The sequence below is a fragment of the Acanthisitta chloris genome, unplaced genomic scaffold (genome assembly GCF_000695815.1).
Source record: "Acanthisitta chloris isolate BGI_N310 unplaced genomic scaffold, ASM69581v1 scaffold8140, whole genome shotgun sequence".
NCBI lineage: Eukaryota > Metazoa > Chordata > Aves > Passeriformes > Acanthisittidae > Acanthisitta > Acanthisitta chloris.
The window spans coordinates 30,060-47,960 of NW_008649880.1; the positions used below are offsets into that span (position 1 = coordinate 30,060).

Here is a 17,901-nt window from a genome sequence, read left to right on the forward strand (position 1 = left end):
AAAAACTATTATTTCTGTAAGGTGCAAGTTTGTGGAGTTCATCAGTCTGTGCTGAGAAAGCTGATAAGAAAAAGGAGAAGAGCCAGAACTAGAGCTAGTTATGGCATTGGCAACACAGAGCTAGTCATGTCATTCTACTGAAGACCAATACAAACCTTTTCACTTGTAACATGATGTAAGAGTGGCAGACACAATGGGGAAAGCCCACATGCCACACACAGCTTCATTCACTCCTGAAATCTCAATCAGATTGTTTAAAAGAGGCTGTTTTGAACACGAAGCAGGTGTAACTTTCTTGTCAGTGAAATTTTTAGCAACTGTTAACTCTAGCCCTAACTCAACAAAATAATAAAAACATATGCTTAAAGCCTTATTTAGGAGGAGGTTCAGAGCTTAGCATGATCTTGGTTTATAAGTTAACATGCCTCAGAAAACGGGTCCTTTAAGCCAAAAGTACTCTGGACGATTTATCCACTCTAATTTTATCGAAAAGCACCACTTTGAAGAGAGAAAAGAACACTTAAACAATTACAGAAAACATACTCTTTTCCCTCTACTTTTCCAGAAAAATGTCTAATGCAAGTTTGATTGGAAACAAGTGTATTTTCATTACAAATTGTGTATGTCCTACTGCCATGAAATCCTGATTTAATCTAACCTTCTGGGAACCACAGCAGTCTTGACCATCGAACAATACATTTCTATCAATCCTTATGATTATGGACTTTGCAAACACATGCACATCTGTACACTGTATCCTTTCAGTTGCCTGAAAGAAAAAATATCACAGCCACACAACAAACTACAGGTAGGAATTGTGTAACCTGAAGAACTCCTCTCAAATACCTCCTCACAGCTGGCCATTTAACAACCCCTCCTGCTGCAGAGTTCAGTTTAGACTGTAAATCCTGGGAAAGAAATCTACACAGAAACCTAGATGCCATACATAGTACAAATACCAAGTCACAAATCTTTTTACCATTGTAAAAAATACTTTTCTCTATTGGTTCCATGAACTCCATGCCAAGAATCCGTTCAAGCACCAACTTATCTTTAACAATATAATCCATATCTTTATGAACCTATAAGAAAAAGAAAAACAATACTTCTTGGCTTATGATTTCAAAGAGAAGTGCTTGCTACAAAGTGAAGCACAGCCACTTAGACCTTTATGAATGGAAAAAAAGCACTGGTCTATTCTAAGACAAAAATAAGGACATAACAAAAAGGATTTGTCATTTTCAAGAGCAGGGTCTGCACTGCTGGACAGTACTCCAGTCTTCCTCTGAATGAAGCATTGTTCTGCTTGCCATCACGTCTTTAATGACAAATATTAAAGCACATATGCTTAAAGAGACATTACAGTATTTCAGATTTACAATTCTTAGTCTCAAGTTATACAGTTCTATTTTCCCTAGCACAGTAACATCAATATACATACGTGATCAATAAACGAACTGAGGAATTTGTTCATGGTGTTGTATGCCCTCGTGCTCTGTTCAAAAGTGTTTGCAGATGAGTCCAAAAGCCTAGCAGGGCCACGTTTCTGAAACACAACACAACCATGACTTCAGCAGAAAAATTACATAGTTTAAAAAACATTTAAAGAATGCCAATATCTCACTCACTCTTGTTAGGCTTTCGTGAATCCAGTCGTAGCGCTGCCGCATTCTTCTGGAGATGGAAATCTGAAATGTCTGACCATCTGTGTTCGGTAACAAACCTCTCTGACTACACAGATTTTCCTATACAAATAAAGCAATCGTAAATTAACATTATCAATGTCATTCATAGACCCCTAAAGTCAAAAGCCTTTCATTTCCTCTCTTTCATGTATATGTAGTACTTAATATCTCTAAATATTCGAAGCCACTGCACTGTTGGTTCCATTACAGCAAGATTATCTGAGGACATGAAATCCTGACCCCTGCTGTCACAAAATCATATTCCTCTTTTCACCTGTGTTCATTACCTTCTAATGCATCTTCTGACATTGACTCTGAAGACCTTTCTTTTAGGTCTATCATCTATTCTACACTTGTCCTGCTTTTTTTTGTTTGTTTCCTTTGGATTCCTGACTTTTTCCATGTGTTTTTCAGGACATTTTTAATAAATCTAAAAAAACACAAGAAAAAAGAAAGTTTGACATCTCTATAAGGAAAACCCCTGTTTTTGCCAAAATTATATTAAAAAAGGCAATTAGGAAAAAAAAATTGTAGGAACACACAAGTAAAAAAATGTTATGAATAAGATTCCTCTGTATTTCAGTGTTTTAATTTTCAAATGATTGATCTTCTCTGTCCACTTACTGAAATAGCAATATCCTTTGTCTAAGGTCCATAAAAAGATGCAAGATGTCACGAAATTTAGTGCAAAGTCTCTGATCTTGTATTAGACATTTTACATTTGCCTGATCTTGCAGCAAAGATAGAGCATATGACAAACTAGAGAAAATACTTATTCAAATTAATTTCTGTAAAGAACAGGTTATAACACCAGAGCAGAAGGGATGGAATAAAAGAATTTATCAGAAGAGTGTATGTTTCTTTTTTAGGAGTTTTTCAGATTTGTCTTTTTATGAAAGCTTTTTGCTATGTATCCTTTGTGAACGTGGCCATGACCTTATGAAAAGCTGAAATACTGACAAGGTTCTTAAATACATGAAAAAACAAATTTTTAGAGAAAGACGAATTTTATATCTTTGAAATCTGAAGGAGTAATAAGAGGAGGTAATGAAGAAAAATGAAGAGCTAGTTAAAAGAACTAGAGTCATATATTTACATGCCAACAACTGCTGTCTTCTAAGTAACATAACTTGGTGCAGTGTAATGCACAACTGCAGATCCATAATGCAAAGGTGTGGTTTGGTTTTTTTAAACAAACAATTAAAGGAGGTGTAAAATTTTATACTTTTACTTACTGCTTCTCTTTTTAGGTTCATATTCATTTCTTCCATATTGGTATCTGCATGCCCATGCACAGAGCGACCATGGATATAATGACCAAAGCAGTTGTGTGACAAGACAAACACTGAAATCTAGGAGATGGGGGAAGAGCAGAGTACCTTAATTAACAATTATCACTTTATTTTTGAACTTCTGAATTTACAGCCAGCCCAGCCAGCCCTTCTACAAATACCAGGTATGCAGGCACCAAAATAAATATGGGAGAAAAACAGTTAATAACTCTCTTAATGATTAGCTTTATCTCTATGTAACTAAAACACACACCAGCTTCAAGTTTAGTTTATCAACAGCAAGGATCACTAGTTAATTCCGCTGGGTCAAAAAGTTAAAGTGATTAGATTTTATTTTGATTCAAAAGTTACAAGATATACATGATTCCAGCTCAGCTCCTAGGAGACTACATGGAACAGAATTTCATTCAGTATGATACAATGCTTATATATCACATAAACCCCCAAAATAACTCCCTCTACAACTCAGGTACTACAAGGGTGTTTCACAGAAGAGGAATAACCAAGGCTGGAAAGGCTGATGAAAGGGGTTAATATCTGTATTTTCAAAAGGTTCTCGACAAATGCGCTAATCCAGTCTGTTCTGAGTGCATTTGCCTTTGGTTAAAAAGGAATTCCTGCAGTACAAAGCTTCAAGACCTACATTTAAACAAGGGAAAGGGAAGTAGCTCAGATGTAAGTGAAAACACATGAAAAAAGTGGTAACTGTTCAAGAGGGACAACCATGAAGAAGTTCAGCAGCTGAGGGACAAGCCCAATATAGAAGCAGAAACTGAACATAAATGCATTAAATAAAACCAAGACAACTGTATCTGAAAGGTGAAAGGACTAACATACAAACCAGTTGACAGTACAGCAGCAAATGGTTCCACAACTAATTTCTGTCATAACTTGTTACCTTTGAATTCTCTATGAGTTCATGTAACCAATTTAAAAATGCAACCCAACAAAACCCCAAAGAACTCTAAAAATCACAGGTCTAAAAGTACATATTGATCCCTAAGGTTCCAGAATCTTTTTCCAGCTAAAATTTAACTGAAATTTTGCAGAGTTCACCAACAGAGTGAGCTGAAAGAACCACTAACTTGGGCTGTTAGCTAGTAATCTCTGATTAACTTAATAAATATTATTTGATATTCTTAAAACTATCTTATGTATTATTCTATTTAAAGTGCCACTGTACAAATGCAACAGAAATACTTACATTGCTCACGCAACACAAATCAACAAATTGGCTTATCTTATCTTCAACAAATCTTTCGTAAACCACAGAAAAAAATATAACCTGAAATAAATCAACCAAATTTTCTCTCATTAGTTAATCAGATTTGACTTTATTAAGCAATTAATTTCACAGTTTAACACCCACAAATAACAGACTTCTGTAGTGGCCACCATTGCACTAGACTTTATGAAATGAGATTGACATAGTTCCTCTAAGAAGAAAACTTGCAGCAATAGCCTGCTTTTCATTTTGAACTTGGAAGATCCTTCAAAATTGTTTAAAACAAAAAATAGTAGTTGCATAAATTCATATCTTTGAGAGGATTAAAATCCTGACTACCAAATAAGATGTCTCATAGCTCAGAAGATTAATTTTGAGTACTAAAGGTGTACTGTGCTAAAACAACTAAACGAAACAGTTAAGAACATACCCAATGCTATGATACACAGTTTGGATGGCCTAGGGATATATTCTAGCTTCCAAGAACCAGCCTGAAAATGCTAATTCAGTATGTCATGTGTTTCACACACCTGTAAGGCAGCAATGGTTAGCCAGAGTGCAGCGGACACACCGAATCTCAAAATGCGGCTCCAAGGAGCTACATAGCTCTCACTGCTTCTTGTGAGACTGGAAGAAGCATCCATTAAAGCCAGGTTTGAAAATCCTGCCACCTGAAGAGATAAGAAAGTCAATATGACAACAGGAGGAAATTAATAGTATTAATTAGGACCGTGTCGCTTCCATCGTAACAGGAACTGCAATGACAGGACAAGGGGTAATAGATTCAAACTGAAGGAGGGAAAGTCTAGGCTGGATGTGAGAAAAAGATTTTTTACTATAAGGGTGGTGAGACATTGGAACAGGTTGCCCAGGGATGTGGTGGCTGCTCCAACCCTGGCAGTGTTCAAGGCCAGGCTGGATGAGGCCTTGAGCAACCCGATCTAGTGAGGAGGTGTCCCTGCCCAGGGCAGGGGGTTGGGACTAGATGATCTGTAAGATCCATTCCAACCCCTAAATTCTATGATTCTACAAAGTAAGAAAGAAATAGGAAAAAAGGACCTGGGAATGTTCACTGTGATAGAGCTCAACTGTACTCCAGTGTCATTACTGAGAAACATAATTAAACACACAAACTGTACAAACAGGTGTTCATACATAAATTTAAAAACATATGCAGCTAAATTTCATAAAAAGTCAACACTGATTTTTACTGAAAACATCCAAAATATTCTACTGTTAGACTGCATAGGGATATTATTTCTGCCAAATTTCAGCTCTTTTTTCCTATATATTCCAGTGATAAAACACATTTTTATGTGCTTTGCAACTGCAAGAAACTGATGTGTTTTTTTAAATAGAATAGAAAGATATTTCCCTCCACTGTCTGTATGGCTGAAACCATTTTCATTGCTGCAACCTTCCTCATAAAGGAAGTGGAGGGGCAGGCAGTGACCTCTTCCCTCTGGCAACCAGTGACAGGACCCGAGGGAATGGTCTGCAGTTGTGTCAGGGGAGGTTTGGGTTGAATATTTGAAAATCGTTCCTCACCCAGAGGGTGGTTGGGCACTGGAACAGCTCCCCAGGGAAGTGGTCACAGCACCAAGGCTGACAGAGATCAAGAGGCATTTGGACAATGCTCTCAAGCACATGATGTACTTCTCAGGAAGTCCTGCGCAGGACTAGGAGTTGGACTAGACGATCCTCAAGGGTCTCTTACAACTCTGATTGTTTTGTGATTCTGTGATTTTAAACTAGAATGCAGGAAAAGTTCCCAAATAAAAAAGATGAGAGGAACCTTATGTCTTGAAACAATTAAGAGGTGAAAAATTAATGAAAATTCAGAACTGAAGGTGCACCAGAAACATATTTGTGGTGGGCTGACCATTTCCTTAGGTCCAACTGCTTATTACTTGGGAGAAGAGACTGACACCCACCTCACAGCAACCTCCTTTCAGGTAGCTGCAGAAAGCAGTAAGAATATGTGCTCTCTTTTCTCCCATTCCTTTCCTATAACGTGGCAGCTAAGTTGGTCCTGGCCTGTACTTACCAACAGCAAAATACTGATGTAGCAAATGAGGAAAGTTTGGGAGGTTTTTACTGTATGTAGTTTAAAAGAAAAATTTAAAAACAGAAGTACAAAAATGAATAAAAGTATTAAAAATACGTAAAATAACCTCACATAAACAACTATGTGCTACATGCTTTAAGAACACTTCCCAAAACAAAGTAATTACTAAACTACAGAAGACCAAACCAAAATGTTTTTTAAAAGTTAAAGCAAAATTTCTTATTATATCCCTTAGCTGTACTGAAGGCACTGCCTTCTGTTACGCCCTCAGGAACAGAACTGGCACATTTCATTTCCTGGTCTATAAAAGGGCACTACAGCAAATTAGCAGGAAGGAAGATCAGTTCAGATAAATTTGAAACCAGAAATAAAGACTGTAGCAGAAGGGACCTAGTAGGCAAATAAAAATTGAATGTGTACACAGACTTATCAGTCTCTTAAGCCATTTAGGGTAACTCATTACATTAACAAAACCCCAAACAAAACTAACAAAGGTCTATACAGTATATAAAGGTTGGAATTTTTAAAAAGTCTTCTTTAATGAATTATTGCAATGAGCTATAAATACTTCTAAATTTAAAAAAATGCATTAAGATAATTATTTTACTAAGTGACGTTTTCAAATGAACTTGAAGGTGATCTGCTATTATCACAGGGAATGCAAGAACTAAAACCCAGACCCTTATCTTACACTCTGGCTGTGAATCATAAAAACCAAATAGAAATAGTAACAATAACAACAACAATAATAACAGCAGTAATAATACCTCCAGAAAGAAAAGAACTGCAAGCACTTGGAAGAGGGGGTTTATCCTCCTCACTGTCTGAATTTCATTCCATTCATTTGCTATGAAATATGTCCTCCATATGCTCACAGGTGCAGCAGCACTTTTAGTAACACCTTCACCTAAAAAGAGTACATATGGTAAAGCTCTGAAATTTAATACTTGAGAGTAATATCTGACTTTAACCAAAGCTGTTTATACGAACAAGCATAGTTTGAGTTACCTTCAACTGCTTTACGAACTTTGCCCTTAGGTCTTTCCCAGTCAATAAAGAAAATATCTATGGTAAGCTGTGAAACCAGGAATTGTAAAAAGTGCAGAGCCTGAGAAAAAGGAGAAACAAGAAGTAAGGACAGCAACAGCATATAGACAAAGATCCAGAAACAGTCATTGCATGGATCAGTCAGTAAACATAACAAGTAATATCTTGACTATACTTGAGACTGCAACTTTATTACAAACTTTTCATACTTTTTGTGTTCACTTAAAAGCTTGGAATAATGGTGAGTCATGTGATGATGCTCACAATTATGAGAAAATACAGCAAAGTAACAAATTTTTAAAAACCTGCCTAAGCATTTCCCCTGAACTCATTAACCTGCCTTATGAATTCCAAGTCAACATAATACCCATAATTTATACAACAGTTGTATGGCCCATGAAGTCAGAACACTGAACTCTGAATTCTATGTGTTTGAACATAATTATTTAAATTTGTCTTCTTTTTAATTAGTAACTGACAGCACTTACATTCTGCTTTAAAAGAAAGCACTTGCTTTCTTGATGTGATGTTATTTTGAGTTTCTTTACACCTGTATCCTTGAAAGAATGATTTTTCATAGATAATCTTCAGACATTTATTTTCTATGATGACTCCACAAAATAAATTTCTATGGAAAAATTAGTTAATTCATCAAAGAATATAATAGTTTATGTCTATACACTAATAAAATGAACTGTCCAAGATGTTTCTAAACTAGCCTACTGAAAATGTCCAGAAGCATTCTGACATGTATTTAACGGTGAGGGAAAAAATATTTACCTTTAAACTAAATGCACATCCTACGTATGTAACGAAATCTTCTTCTTGAGATGGAAGTGGTAAAAAGACAGAGACAAACTGCTGAGCCTGTAATTGAGAAGTTACATTGAAACAGTACACATGGCACATGTAACAACATAGTAAGTGCTTAAGAGTGAATAAGCTTTTGCAGAAAAAGATCAATATTTAATGTGCAATCATTTTGAATTCTGCAGAATATTTTAAGTGACTATTAAGCAGACTGCAAGTACAATGGATCCTAAGGAAAAGAAACAGGGGAACACAAAATCTAAGCACACAAAACAGAATATGATACAGAACTTGCCTCTATAGTCTGATCAGAAAGGAAAAAAAAAAAAAAATAAAATTAATATTTGTGTACAAATATATGCAATATTAATAGGTTTCCCAAATCTGGAAAAACACTTACTTTGAAGAATACAAGCCAATAAATCCCTGTGCCCACTGAGATGATAAAGAAAACATTGGCAAGGTCTCCAGCATAAAACAGCAAGAACTTGAAAACTGTCTGCAATGACAAAAACACAGTGTAGAGATCTGTAAAGCTAATTAAGTAATGCATATGTACATTCATATAAAGTTATGCAGCTCACACAAGAATCTCTAGTACGCAACAGTAGCCTTGAACAAAACTTTTCTACTATGCCCATGTATTTATGGTATATTCACTACCTGAAACTCCTACATATAAGTCTTTATTCAAAGAACAAGAAATCTAAACACTAAGTCCATTCAACTGACCAGCATAGCTCTGTAAAGACCCTGATTTTTAGCAAAAGTGTTTCCTGAATGATAACATCAGAATAAAAAAAGTGCAAAACACCTACTTCCTCAAGTGAGCCTAACTCTAGGGCACACTCCTATGCAGCTAGGCTAGAAATTATTTTGGTTACCTTAACACACAGAACAGTTATAATCACAGGGAATGGTACCAAAGGTCTCCTTAAAGACAGGAAGGCACTGTCCCCTTTTAGGCTGCCAGCTGTTTATACCTGCAGGTCAATGATAGAGCTTCCTGTACGCCTCTTCCAGCCTGCAGTCTTGAGAAGGGACCACAATGCTGCAAGCCCACCCAACACACCCAGTGAGACCTGAAAGCAATGAAAAATCATTGGCAGATATTTAAAAAACCCCACAAAATAGATATAAATCATTATGTCAACAAATCAAAGGGAATTACAACTTACATCAGTCTGAATCTGAGACTCTGACTGATCCATCTCATAACTGACTGAGAAGGAAACCTGAATATTAAGAGAGAGAAAGTAAATAAGCATAGAAATTCTGAGATGCCACAACCATTACAGACAGTAGTAGTTTTAACTTTTAGTTGGTAGGAATTCCCACCTAGGGTTACTATACAACACATTCCTTCTTTTACTGTATGTGTATGACCTGGTGTGCTCTGGTGCCAGGCTGAGTCCTAGCGTGTGCTCTGCTCTGCTCAGTGCAGATTTACCAGCAGTAGTGCTGGGGATGGATTTCTGCTATCTGCAAGTTACTGGCTCTACCTAATTATAATTCTTTCAAGTGTGCATTTTTTTTTCCTTCTGAAAGGAGACACCAAAGGTTTGATACTTTCCCTTTTATTGGTGTTGATTAAAGGTAACCTTAATATAATTACACCAATATGCAAAATCATAGAGCAAGCTTGCATAGCTCAGACACCATTTTTTGCCAGCTTTAATGACATAAAAATTGTCATGCAGCACCAAAACTGCTCCCTCTAGCTTGAAAATCTATCTAACCTAAGACATCTTTTGATTTTGGTCTTAAAGATTTGTACAAGGAAGAGAAAATGTTTGGCTTGGTTTAGTAATATTCTGGCCTGAGTCTTTGGCACTGCAAGGCTAATTTAACACAAGGATGATCATAAACAGTATTTAATATAAGTTAAAAAAAAAAAAGGACAACCTCACCCCAAACAATCTCTCCTCCCCCAGGCCTTGTCTTCCCAAAACATTCGTTTCTGTCAGACCTCATTCTGTCACCTCACTTGGACTTAAGTCTAAATATCCTCAGTTACCAGAAGTTCAGTGTCTACAAAACTTTCAGTGAAATTCAATGTATCTTTTTATTTGCATAAAATTTGTTAAGTGCAACAAGACACCCAAAATTGAGAATACCCAAGTACATCACGTGTAGATGTAAGGGTGCAACAGCATGACAGAAAATAGAGGAGCTGAAAGCAATTGTTTCTGCCATTGGTATTTGAATTAATTATTTTCTGAAGACAGTGCTGTTTCTGTGGTTAATGAAGACATCGCTTTAGGCAGGAAATAACTGTGACTAATTTTTCTATCTTTCTAATTCCCTGTCTCTTCTTTGCCTTCATGCAACTAATGTGGCACTCAAGGAATGGTTCTAACACCAGAAATTTCTAGCTGGATGTCTATCTGTACTGGAAGTCTGAACTGCTGAAGGCTGACAAGCAGAAAATGCTAATATTAATTCTTTTAATAGCAGAATCATTGTTTTACTACATTAACCTCACCATTTTCACTTTTTCAAACAGTGTGTTCTAACAAGCAAACAAGGCAGAGGCATGGGACATCTGAGCTGCTGCCCAGCACGGCAGGCAAAAGGGCAAGTAGGAAATGCCCCTTCTGCATCTGCTACAGCAGAGTTTGGTGGTTTGCAGTAGAGAAAAATGAAATGCCAGAGGATGTTTTAGATATATTATCAATATTTTACCTTAGACTACCTGAAATGTTTGTCATAACAACTGCCTTTTAATGCACTACTTTAAATAAAAATACTCATTGCCTTGCGTAAATTGTTGCTTTCAGTGCATTGCATAAAGAATACTTTGTCTGTTATTCTCTGTGCATGTACTTTTATTTGAACTTTAGCCTAATTTAGCCTTATACAATCAACTTCAAATTCTAAGTATTTTAAGTTACAAAACACTCAAACAGAAAAGAGAATACTTTTAACTGCTATGATTTAAAAGCTTTACAATTTAGTGAAAACGTTTAACTAAAAAACTGAACAGAAGTAGAAACTGTTTATTAGTGTTTTATAACAACCTGACAAAATGTTCATTGAACTGGAAAACTGGAATTCTAACAGAACTAAAAGTATGATTAACAAATTGGTCCAATTAAGATAGCACAAAGACCTCACCACCACGCTCTGGGTTTCAGGGGTTTCGATGAGCACATCTGTGTAAGCAATAGTAATTAGAGGAGGGTAGATAGTTCCTCTCTGTGCATGGGGCACCAGACGAATACTGCAGAAACACAAACACTGTGATTTTTAACACAGAAAAGAGAGGAGTGCTTGGAAAGCATTCGCTGAAACTCATACCGATAAAATCCTAAATGAACAGAACAACTAATCAATAAAATGGTTCAAACCCAATGACATGACACTTCACATTTTAAAAGCAACTGGAGTATACAAAGACACGCACACAACTATAGAAAAAGAAAAAGCTGGGATTGTTAATTTGGAAGAAAATACCTGAATCAATCTTTACCTACCTGCTCACATCAGGATAGCAGCAACTGAAGCCAATTCCAAACATTACAGATTGACCTTTTCTATGTGTATTTTGAGTTTCTGGCACTATTCTTTTCACAAAGGGAATGGGAGGATGTTCTGCTAAGACAGATAAGCTAATCCTTATCTTTTGAAATAAGGTAGTATGTAATTCTCAGCAAGTGGAGCTAGTACATTAAATTAACCTTCAAGATGATTACTTGTATGGATCAGTACTCAGTGCTACTCAGCAATCTTTTTAACTAGTAAGTTGAGGAACAGCTGAAGGAACAGAGAGATATCAATTTTTTGGCAGTCATCTCAGAGGAAAACATCACGTAAAGAAGGAGAAAAAAAAGTTTCCTTCAAAATATATTTCAGCTGAGATTAACCACCACTAATGACCCCGACAGTCTATTCTGGATTGTATAACAGAATAGGCAACAGGCTGTAAAAATACTACAAAAAAGAATATGGAGTATGAAATTACATCCTTGTATAGTCAGAGCATACACAGTGAAAAAAGACAAGTTTTTAGGTCTTTCCAGATGACACCTGCTTCTCAGAGATGACCGAATGCCTGCTAACTTGCATTATCATAGAATCATAGAATTTAGGGGTTGGAATGGACCTTATAGATCATCCAGTCCTAACCGCTGCCGTGGGCAGGGACACCTCCCACTAGATCAGGTTGCTCAAGGCCTCATCCAGCCTGGCCTTGAACACCACCAGGGTCAGGGCAGCCACCAAGACTATGCACACATAGTCTGATCCATTGTACCTGGAAGGTAATCACAGTAATTTTAACTGCCACAAGTCAATGTTGTTTTCTCACTCGCTCCTCAGAACAACCTATGGAAATTCATGCCACTTCCAAGTATGCAATGGAAAAAGGAGCACATATTACATATTAGACATGTTAGAAACAACATAATAAAACAACTTTCTCTTAAAACAATAAAATGCAGAATGCACAATATTGGCTTTATTTTCTATGTACTATATATTATGTGAATTAATCACCTTATTGTTATTTCGGTAGCAACCCGAATTACCCTTGGTAGCTTTCCCAAGTCATTCTCTCTTCCACTAAGTGCATCCACCAAAAAAAATCGGCGAGTCAAAAGCCAGTTGTTCATATTATTGCCTTTGAAAAAATATGACAGTTTCACACACATAATTCAACACATAAAAAGAATGAAATCTACTAGAAATAACACATATAATTGTGTAACACATAACTACTGAGGATATAAAGTTGTTTACTTTCAAATTAAATACATAATGAAAAGAAATTACTTTACTTGTGCCTATTATTGACTGGAATGTCAGCAGTGAATGCAAACAAAGCTTGCACTTAAACTGTCAGAACTTACCCTCAAAATATTACATTCTTTAAATGGAAACAAGTTATGATGTGTTGTGGTATCTTTAAAAACAACTCAGCAACAGTAATTAATATAAATTACTTCTATTTCACAGAATCTCAGAATATACAGAGTTGGAAAGGACCAATGAGGATCACTAGTCCAATTCCCAGCCCTGCACAGGACATCTCTGAGAATCACACCATGTGTCTGAGGGTGTTATCCAAATGCCTCTTGATCTCTGTCAGCCTTGGTGCTGTGACCACTTCCCTGGGGAGCTGTTCCAGTGCCCAACCACCCTCTGGGTGAAAAACCATTTTCTAATATCCAACCTAAACATCCCCTGATGCAACTTCAGGCCATTTCCTTTGAGTCCTGTCACTGGTTGCCAGAGAGAAGGGGTGGAGGGTTGCCTGTCCCTCCACTTTCTTCCATGTGGAAGTTGTATCCATCAATGAGGTCTCCCCTCAGTCTCTTCTCCAGGCTGAACAGACCAAGTGACCTCAGCTGCGCCTCATACGGCTTCCCCTCAAGGCCCTTCACCATCTACTTGAAGTTATTCAGATTATTTAAACTCAAAGAAATGTTACTATGACAGTCTTACCTTGATTAACAAACTTGTCATTGTATTGAAGATTTGAATTTAAAACTGGCACAGCCCAAAGATGTTGCTGTCCATTCTCACCATTATATTCAAGGAACAGGTCATAAAAGATTGGATTAGCAAAATCCAATAGAATCTTAGAAACTGAAATTTTGCACTACAAGAAAAAAAAGTTTAAAAGATCACTTTAGTCATTTAATTGTTCTATCAAGTTGTGGACTCCTTCCCTACAAAATTATTGTGGAATCTGTTCCACATCTTCACAAACCCCAGAATCACAGTCCCCCAAGCCTCATTTTCTCCAGACTAAACAACCTCAGTTTCCTCAGCTGGTCCTCATAACACTTGTGCTCCAAACCCTTCACCAGCTCCATTGCCCTTCTCTGGACACTCTCCAGCACCTCAGTGTTGTTACTGAAGTGAGGAGCCCAGAACTGGACACAGCGCTCGAGGTGTGGCCTCACCAGTGCTGAGTACAGGGGGATGCTCACTTCCTTAGCCCTGGTCACACTATTCTTGATACAGGCCAAGATGCCTGCTGGCCACACTATTTCTGATACACACCAGGATGCCTTTGGCCTTCTTGGCCACCCAGGCACACTGCTGGCTCATGTTCAGCCACTGTCAACCATACATAAGATTTTAAAAAGCACAAAAAAACCCCATACTTTACTAGCTAAATGGTCCTGCATAGAAAATGTTTTCATGCTGTCTGAAATACTGAAATACAGGCAGAGTAATAAAATGTAACAAAGATTTGTCAGTGTTATTTGGTAAACACTTTAGATTTCACAGACTAAAGCTTTGGCAGCGATTATCCTACTAGACTTTTCACACCACCTAAATAGCAGCCAGAGTTTATATGGTTTTGCACTGCAACACATAATGTGGGGAATTGTTTTGCATGTAGATGACTTAATGAATGGTACCAATATATAGGTATGAGGTGCTATGCACACATAGGGAGCTTTATAAAAATAAAATTTTTTCCACCCCCCCCTTGCCAAAGAGACTACCACCTTCCCATTTAACAATAAGTGACAGAAATTAATGAAGCTGTATTGCTGGCAGAACCATGTCTGTGGCTGACTGAATTTAGCATCTAAGTACACACAGGCTCACAGGCTCTATCCCCTCTCCCTTTCCTGGTGTTCAGTAAGGTGTGAACAAAAGGAGACAGGAAAATTAGAAAACATAATGTAAAGTGTTTGACTGTCAGAATTCAGGTACTGTGTCCTTCCACTGATAAATCAGTAACCTTACTAATAAAAATGCCAATTGAAATGATTTTGATGATGCTATGTAGTGCTGTGTAGTTAAATAATTTTTTTACATTACATTTATTTCACTCAATAATAACGAAATTAAAATAAGCACCAGTTTCACAAGAAAGAACTCCATGTGGCAGATTATGGACAAACTGCAGAGGTCCTTCAATACACACTGAATTACTAACGACCTATAAAGCAATTTAATTTAAAATTCAGAATAGCATTTTATGTCTTACTCACACTTTGTTGATAAGTTGTTCCAAATATGTAAGCTCCATTCAGTTTAGCTTGGGTATCAGGACAAAGCTGAACAAAACGTAATTATAATTATGTTAATTCAAAGGTATAATTTGCTCACACGAAAAATATTTACAGGTACCTCGAGCAGTTTATGTATTCACAGATCTCACAAAAGGTATTTTGTTCTATTTTTTAATAAGAAAAGGATTGGTTATGAAGAGTAAACACAATTATTTATAGCACTAGTATTGGTGTTCTTAAAATGCTGTTTTGTCTTATTCATACTTGCATAGTATTTTTCAGTTCCATCACTGCAGCTGAAATCTGTGTACAGCAGCATCAAAACAGACAAGAATAATCCCTTTGGGGACTGAATGTTCAATGCACTGTGCTGCCTCAAGCTTTATTAGTGGCTTCTGTTAAATTCATGAATCTCATAAGAGCTTCACGTTCATATTAGTCACTGTCTTTTAAGCTAGCATTCTCAGAGGATAAAGTTATCATAGCAAATAACATATATTTTCTCTTTTTTAACACATACAGATTCTGCAAAGAACAATTCATTCTGAGCTGAATCCATAAAAAATGGGCCAAATTCTAAACAAATGAACATGGCACTTACTGGAGGGCACAGCCATTTTCTCAAAATGAAAATCAAGTCTAAATTTACATATAACACAATTCTGTTAGTGTGACACTGAAGTTCTGGAAATTGCTACAATTATCCATCGAGATCCTTTTAGCACTGTAATGTCTTATCACACACAAGCCATAAAAAGAGGCCCTGAATGGAAAAGGTGTTCCTTTCCCACTGGTTCTTGATAACTACTAAATCTCTGCCTTGGAAAATTAACGTGCCTCAATGAACCTTAAAATCTATGTCAGAACATATAGTTTTCCATGCATAGTAATTGCCTTAGCAACCTGTTGTCTCAGACACTAGTTTTCCTTACAATTCGAGATGCACACGCAAGACAGTTCATCCTGAGACAGTAACAAAAGGAACAGCAGTTGCTATCTACACCCTGAATGTCAGCTGCTCTTCTGTAGACACTGAGGCATTTGAAGTGACATGCTCCAAGAGTGACATGAAGGGACAGACAATTCCCAATTGTTCTTGCTAGTGTTCCTATTGTTGCCAGCCTAGGGAAATACTGAGAGTGCCTAGATCATCACAGGACTGCTAAACAAATTCTATTCTGTAACGTGTTGCAGCTGCTAATTTCTCTCTCCGTTAGTCTAATTACTGTTGCACATTTACTTGATGCTTACGTGCGTTTTTCACACCCTATCTATACACCATGGCACTGCTGTGTGTGTGTGCCTCTGAAATCTGAGGGTACAGCGTCCAAGGGTACTGTCAGTCTTCTAGCCACTGTTCCCCATTTCTATGTAAAGTCTCCTAGAAAGTATTTATAACTCAATGTTATGAAAAAGATAAGCAGATGCTGGCCAAAGTGTACATATTATATTTCAAACCAAAAGAAATGATAAACAAACATAAAACCCCCAAGTGAACTCAAAGAAATGGGGTAGTAGATCAGCTTTCCTACCTCTCCTGACAGTGACACAATGACTGATCTGCTTGTCACCCCCATAATGTGTGCAAACAGTGGACAGCATCTAATAGGCACATACTCATAGAATCACCTATAAACACGTGGACTGAAAGCTAAAGAATACACCTTTACCAGCTAGAAAAAGAGGTCTAATAAGAAACTACACAACTATGCTGAACAGAATAAAGAGATGATTAGCACTATTTTTCAGAGCTTTCCAGCATTCCAAACTTGCAGGCGACGTTGATGAATTTATATGTAGTAACCAAACTCTTGGCTTTTATCTTAATTTGGCTAAAGGCAATCAGAATGTTACGGTATCAAGAAAAGATGACTAAAATCAACCATACCTGCAAGATGCCTCCTTCCAAACTTTGCCATTTAAGAAAGTTTCCTGATGCATCAAATGAGGCTGCAATAAATTGCAGCTTTATATCCTGATGACAAAAAAAGGATAAAGAAACAATGAAACTGCCCCAAAGTGGACATACACATTTCAGAGGCTGCTGTCTCATCATCTGATGCTTCCTAGAATTTTCAGCATAATTCATTTTTTCCCCTTTGATTTTATGTTCTTAATCTTGGGTTTGGTAGTTTATTTTTTTTAAAAACATACTTCACCATTCTTCTACAGCTTCACTGGTGACATGGAAAAAACTACAAAGGAACTTCTACACAGTTAGACATGCCCTAAACTAATCAAAAATCTATGCAGATTTCTAATGTATACCATGCTGGCATCTTGAAGGCTTCAGCATTAGGAAGAATAATGGGTATTGTGGTTGCTAAAACAACTGCTACATTTCAACATTGTTTAATTTAAAACAGCCTTCCAGAACATGGCTGAAAAAGCCTACTTTTTTTTGAGTCAGTAAGAAAACTTTAAATAAATTTGGCAGTATAACTGACAAACAGGTTATCACTAAGACTACTTGCTTTCTGTGATAAGCTTAACTTGAATAAACTCTTCCAGTTATTCTATTTCTACAATGGATCTGTAAAATAAATCACTTTACTGTTTGAGTTGCTATTGATTCCTTCATAAAACTGTGTCAGTTAACAAGCTACTTAAGCAGTCCATCCCTCCCAGCGATGGATATCTGGCTTTGTTAACCTTGAAATGATTCGTTTTTCTCACCTCTTTTTTATTTCCCTAACTCACTGTAGGAAGAGGAAAAGACTGGAGTAATACCCTGAGTCCATCTCTGATTCAACTCAGCTTGTAACAGAAATACTACTGTTGGCGTAAGTGAAGTAGG

General features: G+C 36.9%; 1 protein-coding gene across 1 annotated transcript in view; it reads right to left on the reverse strand.

Moving 5' to 3' along the window:
- The window catches only part of TMEM67 (transmembrane protein 67), a 26,893-nt gene that overhangs the window by 681 nt on the left and 8,311 nt on the right, over window positions 1-17,901 (reverse strand). Inside the window, exons 9-27 of the mRNA XM_009076137.1 lie at window positions 16,993-17,079; window positions 15,084-15,149; window positions 13,573-13,729; window positions 12,625-12,748; window positions 11,245-11,350; window positions 9,306-9,362; window positions 9,111-9,209; window positions 8,528-8,626; window positions 8,098-8,184; window positions 7,279-7,378; window positions 7,038-7,177; window positions 4,733-4,873; window positions 4,182-4,262; window positions 2,921-3,037; window positions 1,629-1,745; window positions 1,442-1,546; window positions 980-1,082; window positions 540-556; window positions 1-5 (exon numbers count right to left, since the gene is read on the reverse strand). The exon at window positions 1-5 is cut by the window's left edge and continues 148 nt beyond it. Coding sequence (XP_009074385.1) covers window positions 1-5; window positions 540-556; window positions 980-1,082; window positions 1,442-1,546; window positions 1,629-1,745; window positions 2,921-3,037; window positions 4,182-4,262; window positions 4,733-4,873; window positions 7,038-7,177; window positions 7,279-7,378; window positions 8,098-8,184; window positions 8,528-8,626; window positions 9,111-9,209; window positions 9,306-9,362; window positions 11,245-11,350; window positions 12,625-12,748; window positions 13,573-13,729; window positions 15,084-15,149; window positions 16,993-17,079 — 1,808 coding nt within the window. The remainder of the gene's footprint in view (window positions 6-539; window positions 557-979; window positions 1,083-1,441; window positions 1,547-1,628; window positions 1,746-2,920; window positions 3,038-4,181; window positions 4,263-4,732; window positions 4,874-7,037; window positions 7,178-7,278; window positions 7,379-8,097; window positions 8,185-8,527; window positions 8,627-9,110; window positions 9,210-9,305; window positions 9,363-11,244; window positions 11,351-12,624; window positions 12,749-13,572; window positions 13,730-15,083; window positions 15,150-16,992; window positions 17,080-17,901) is intronic.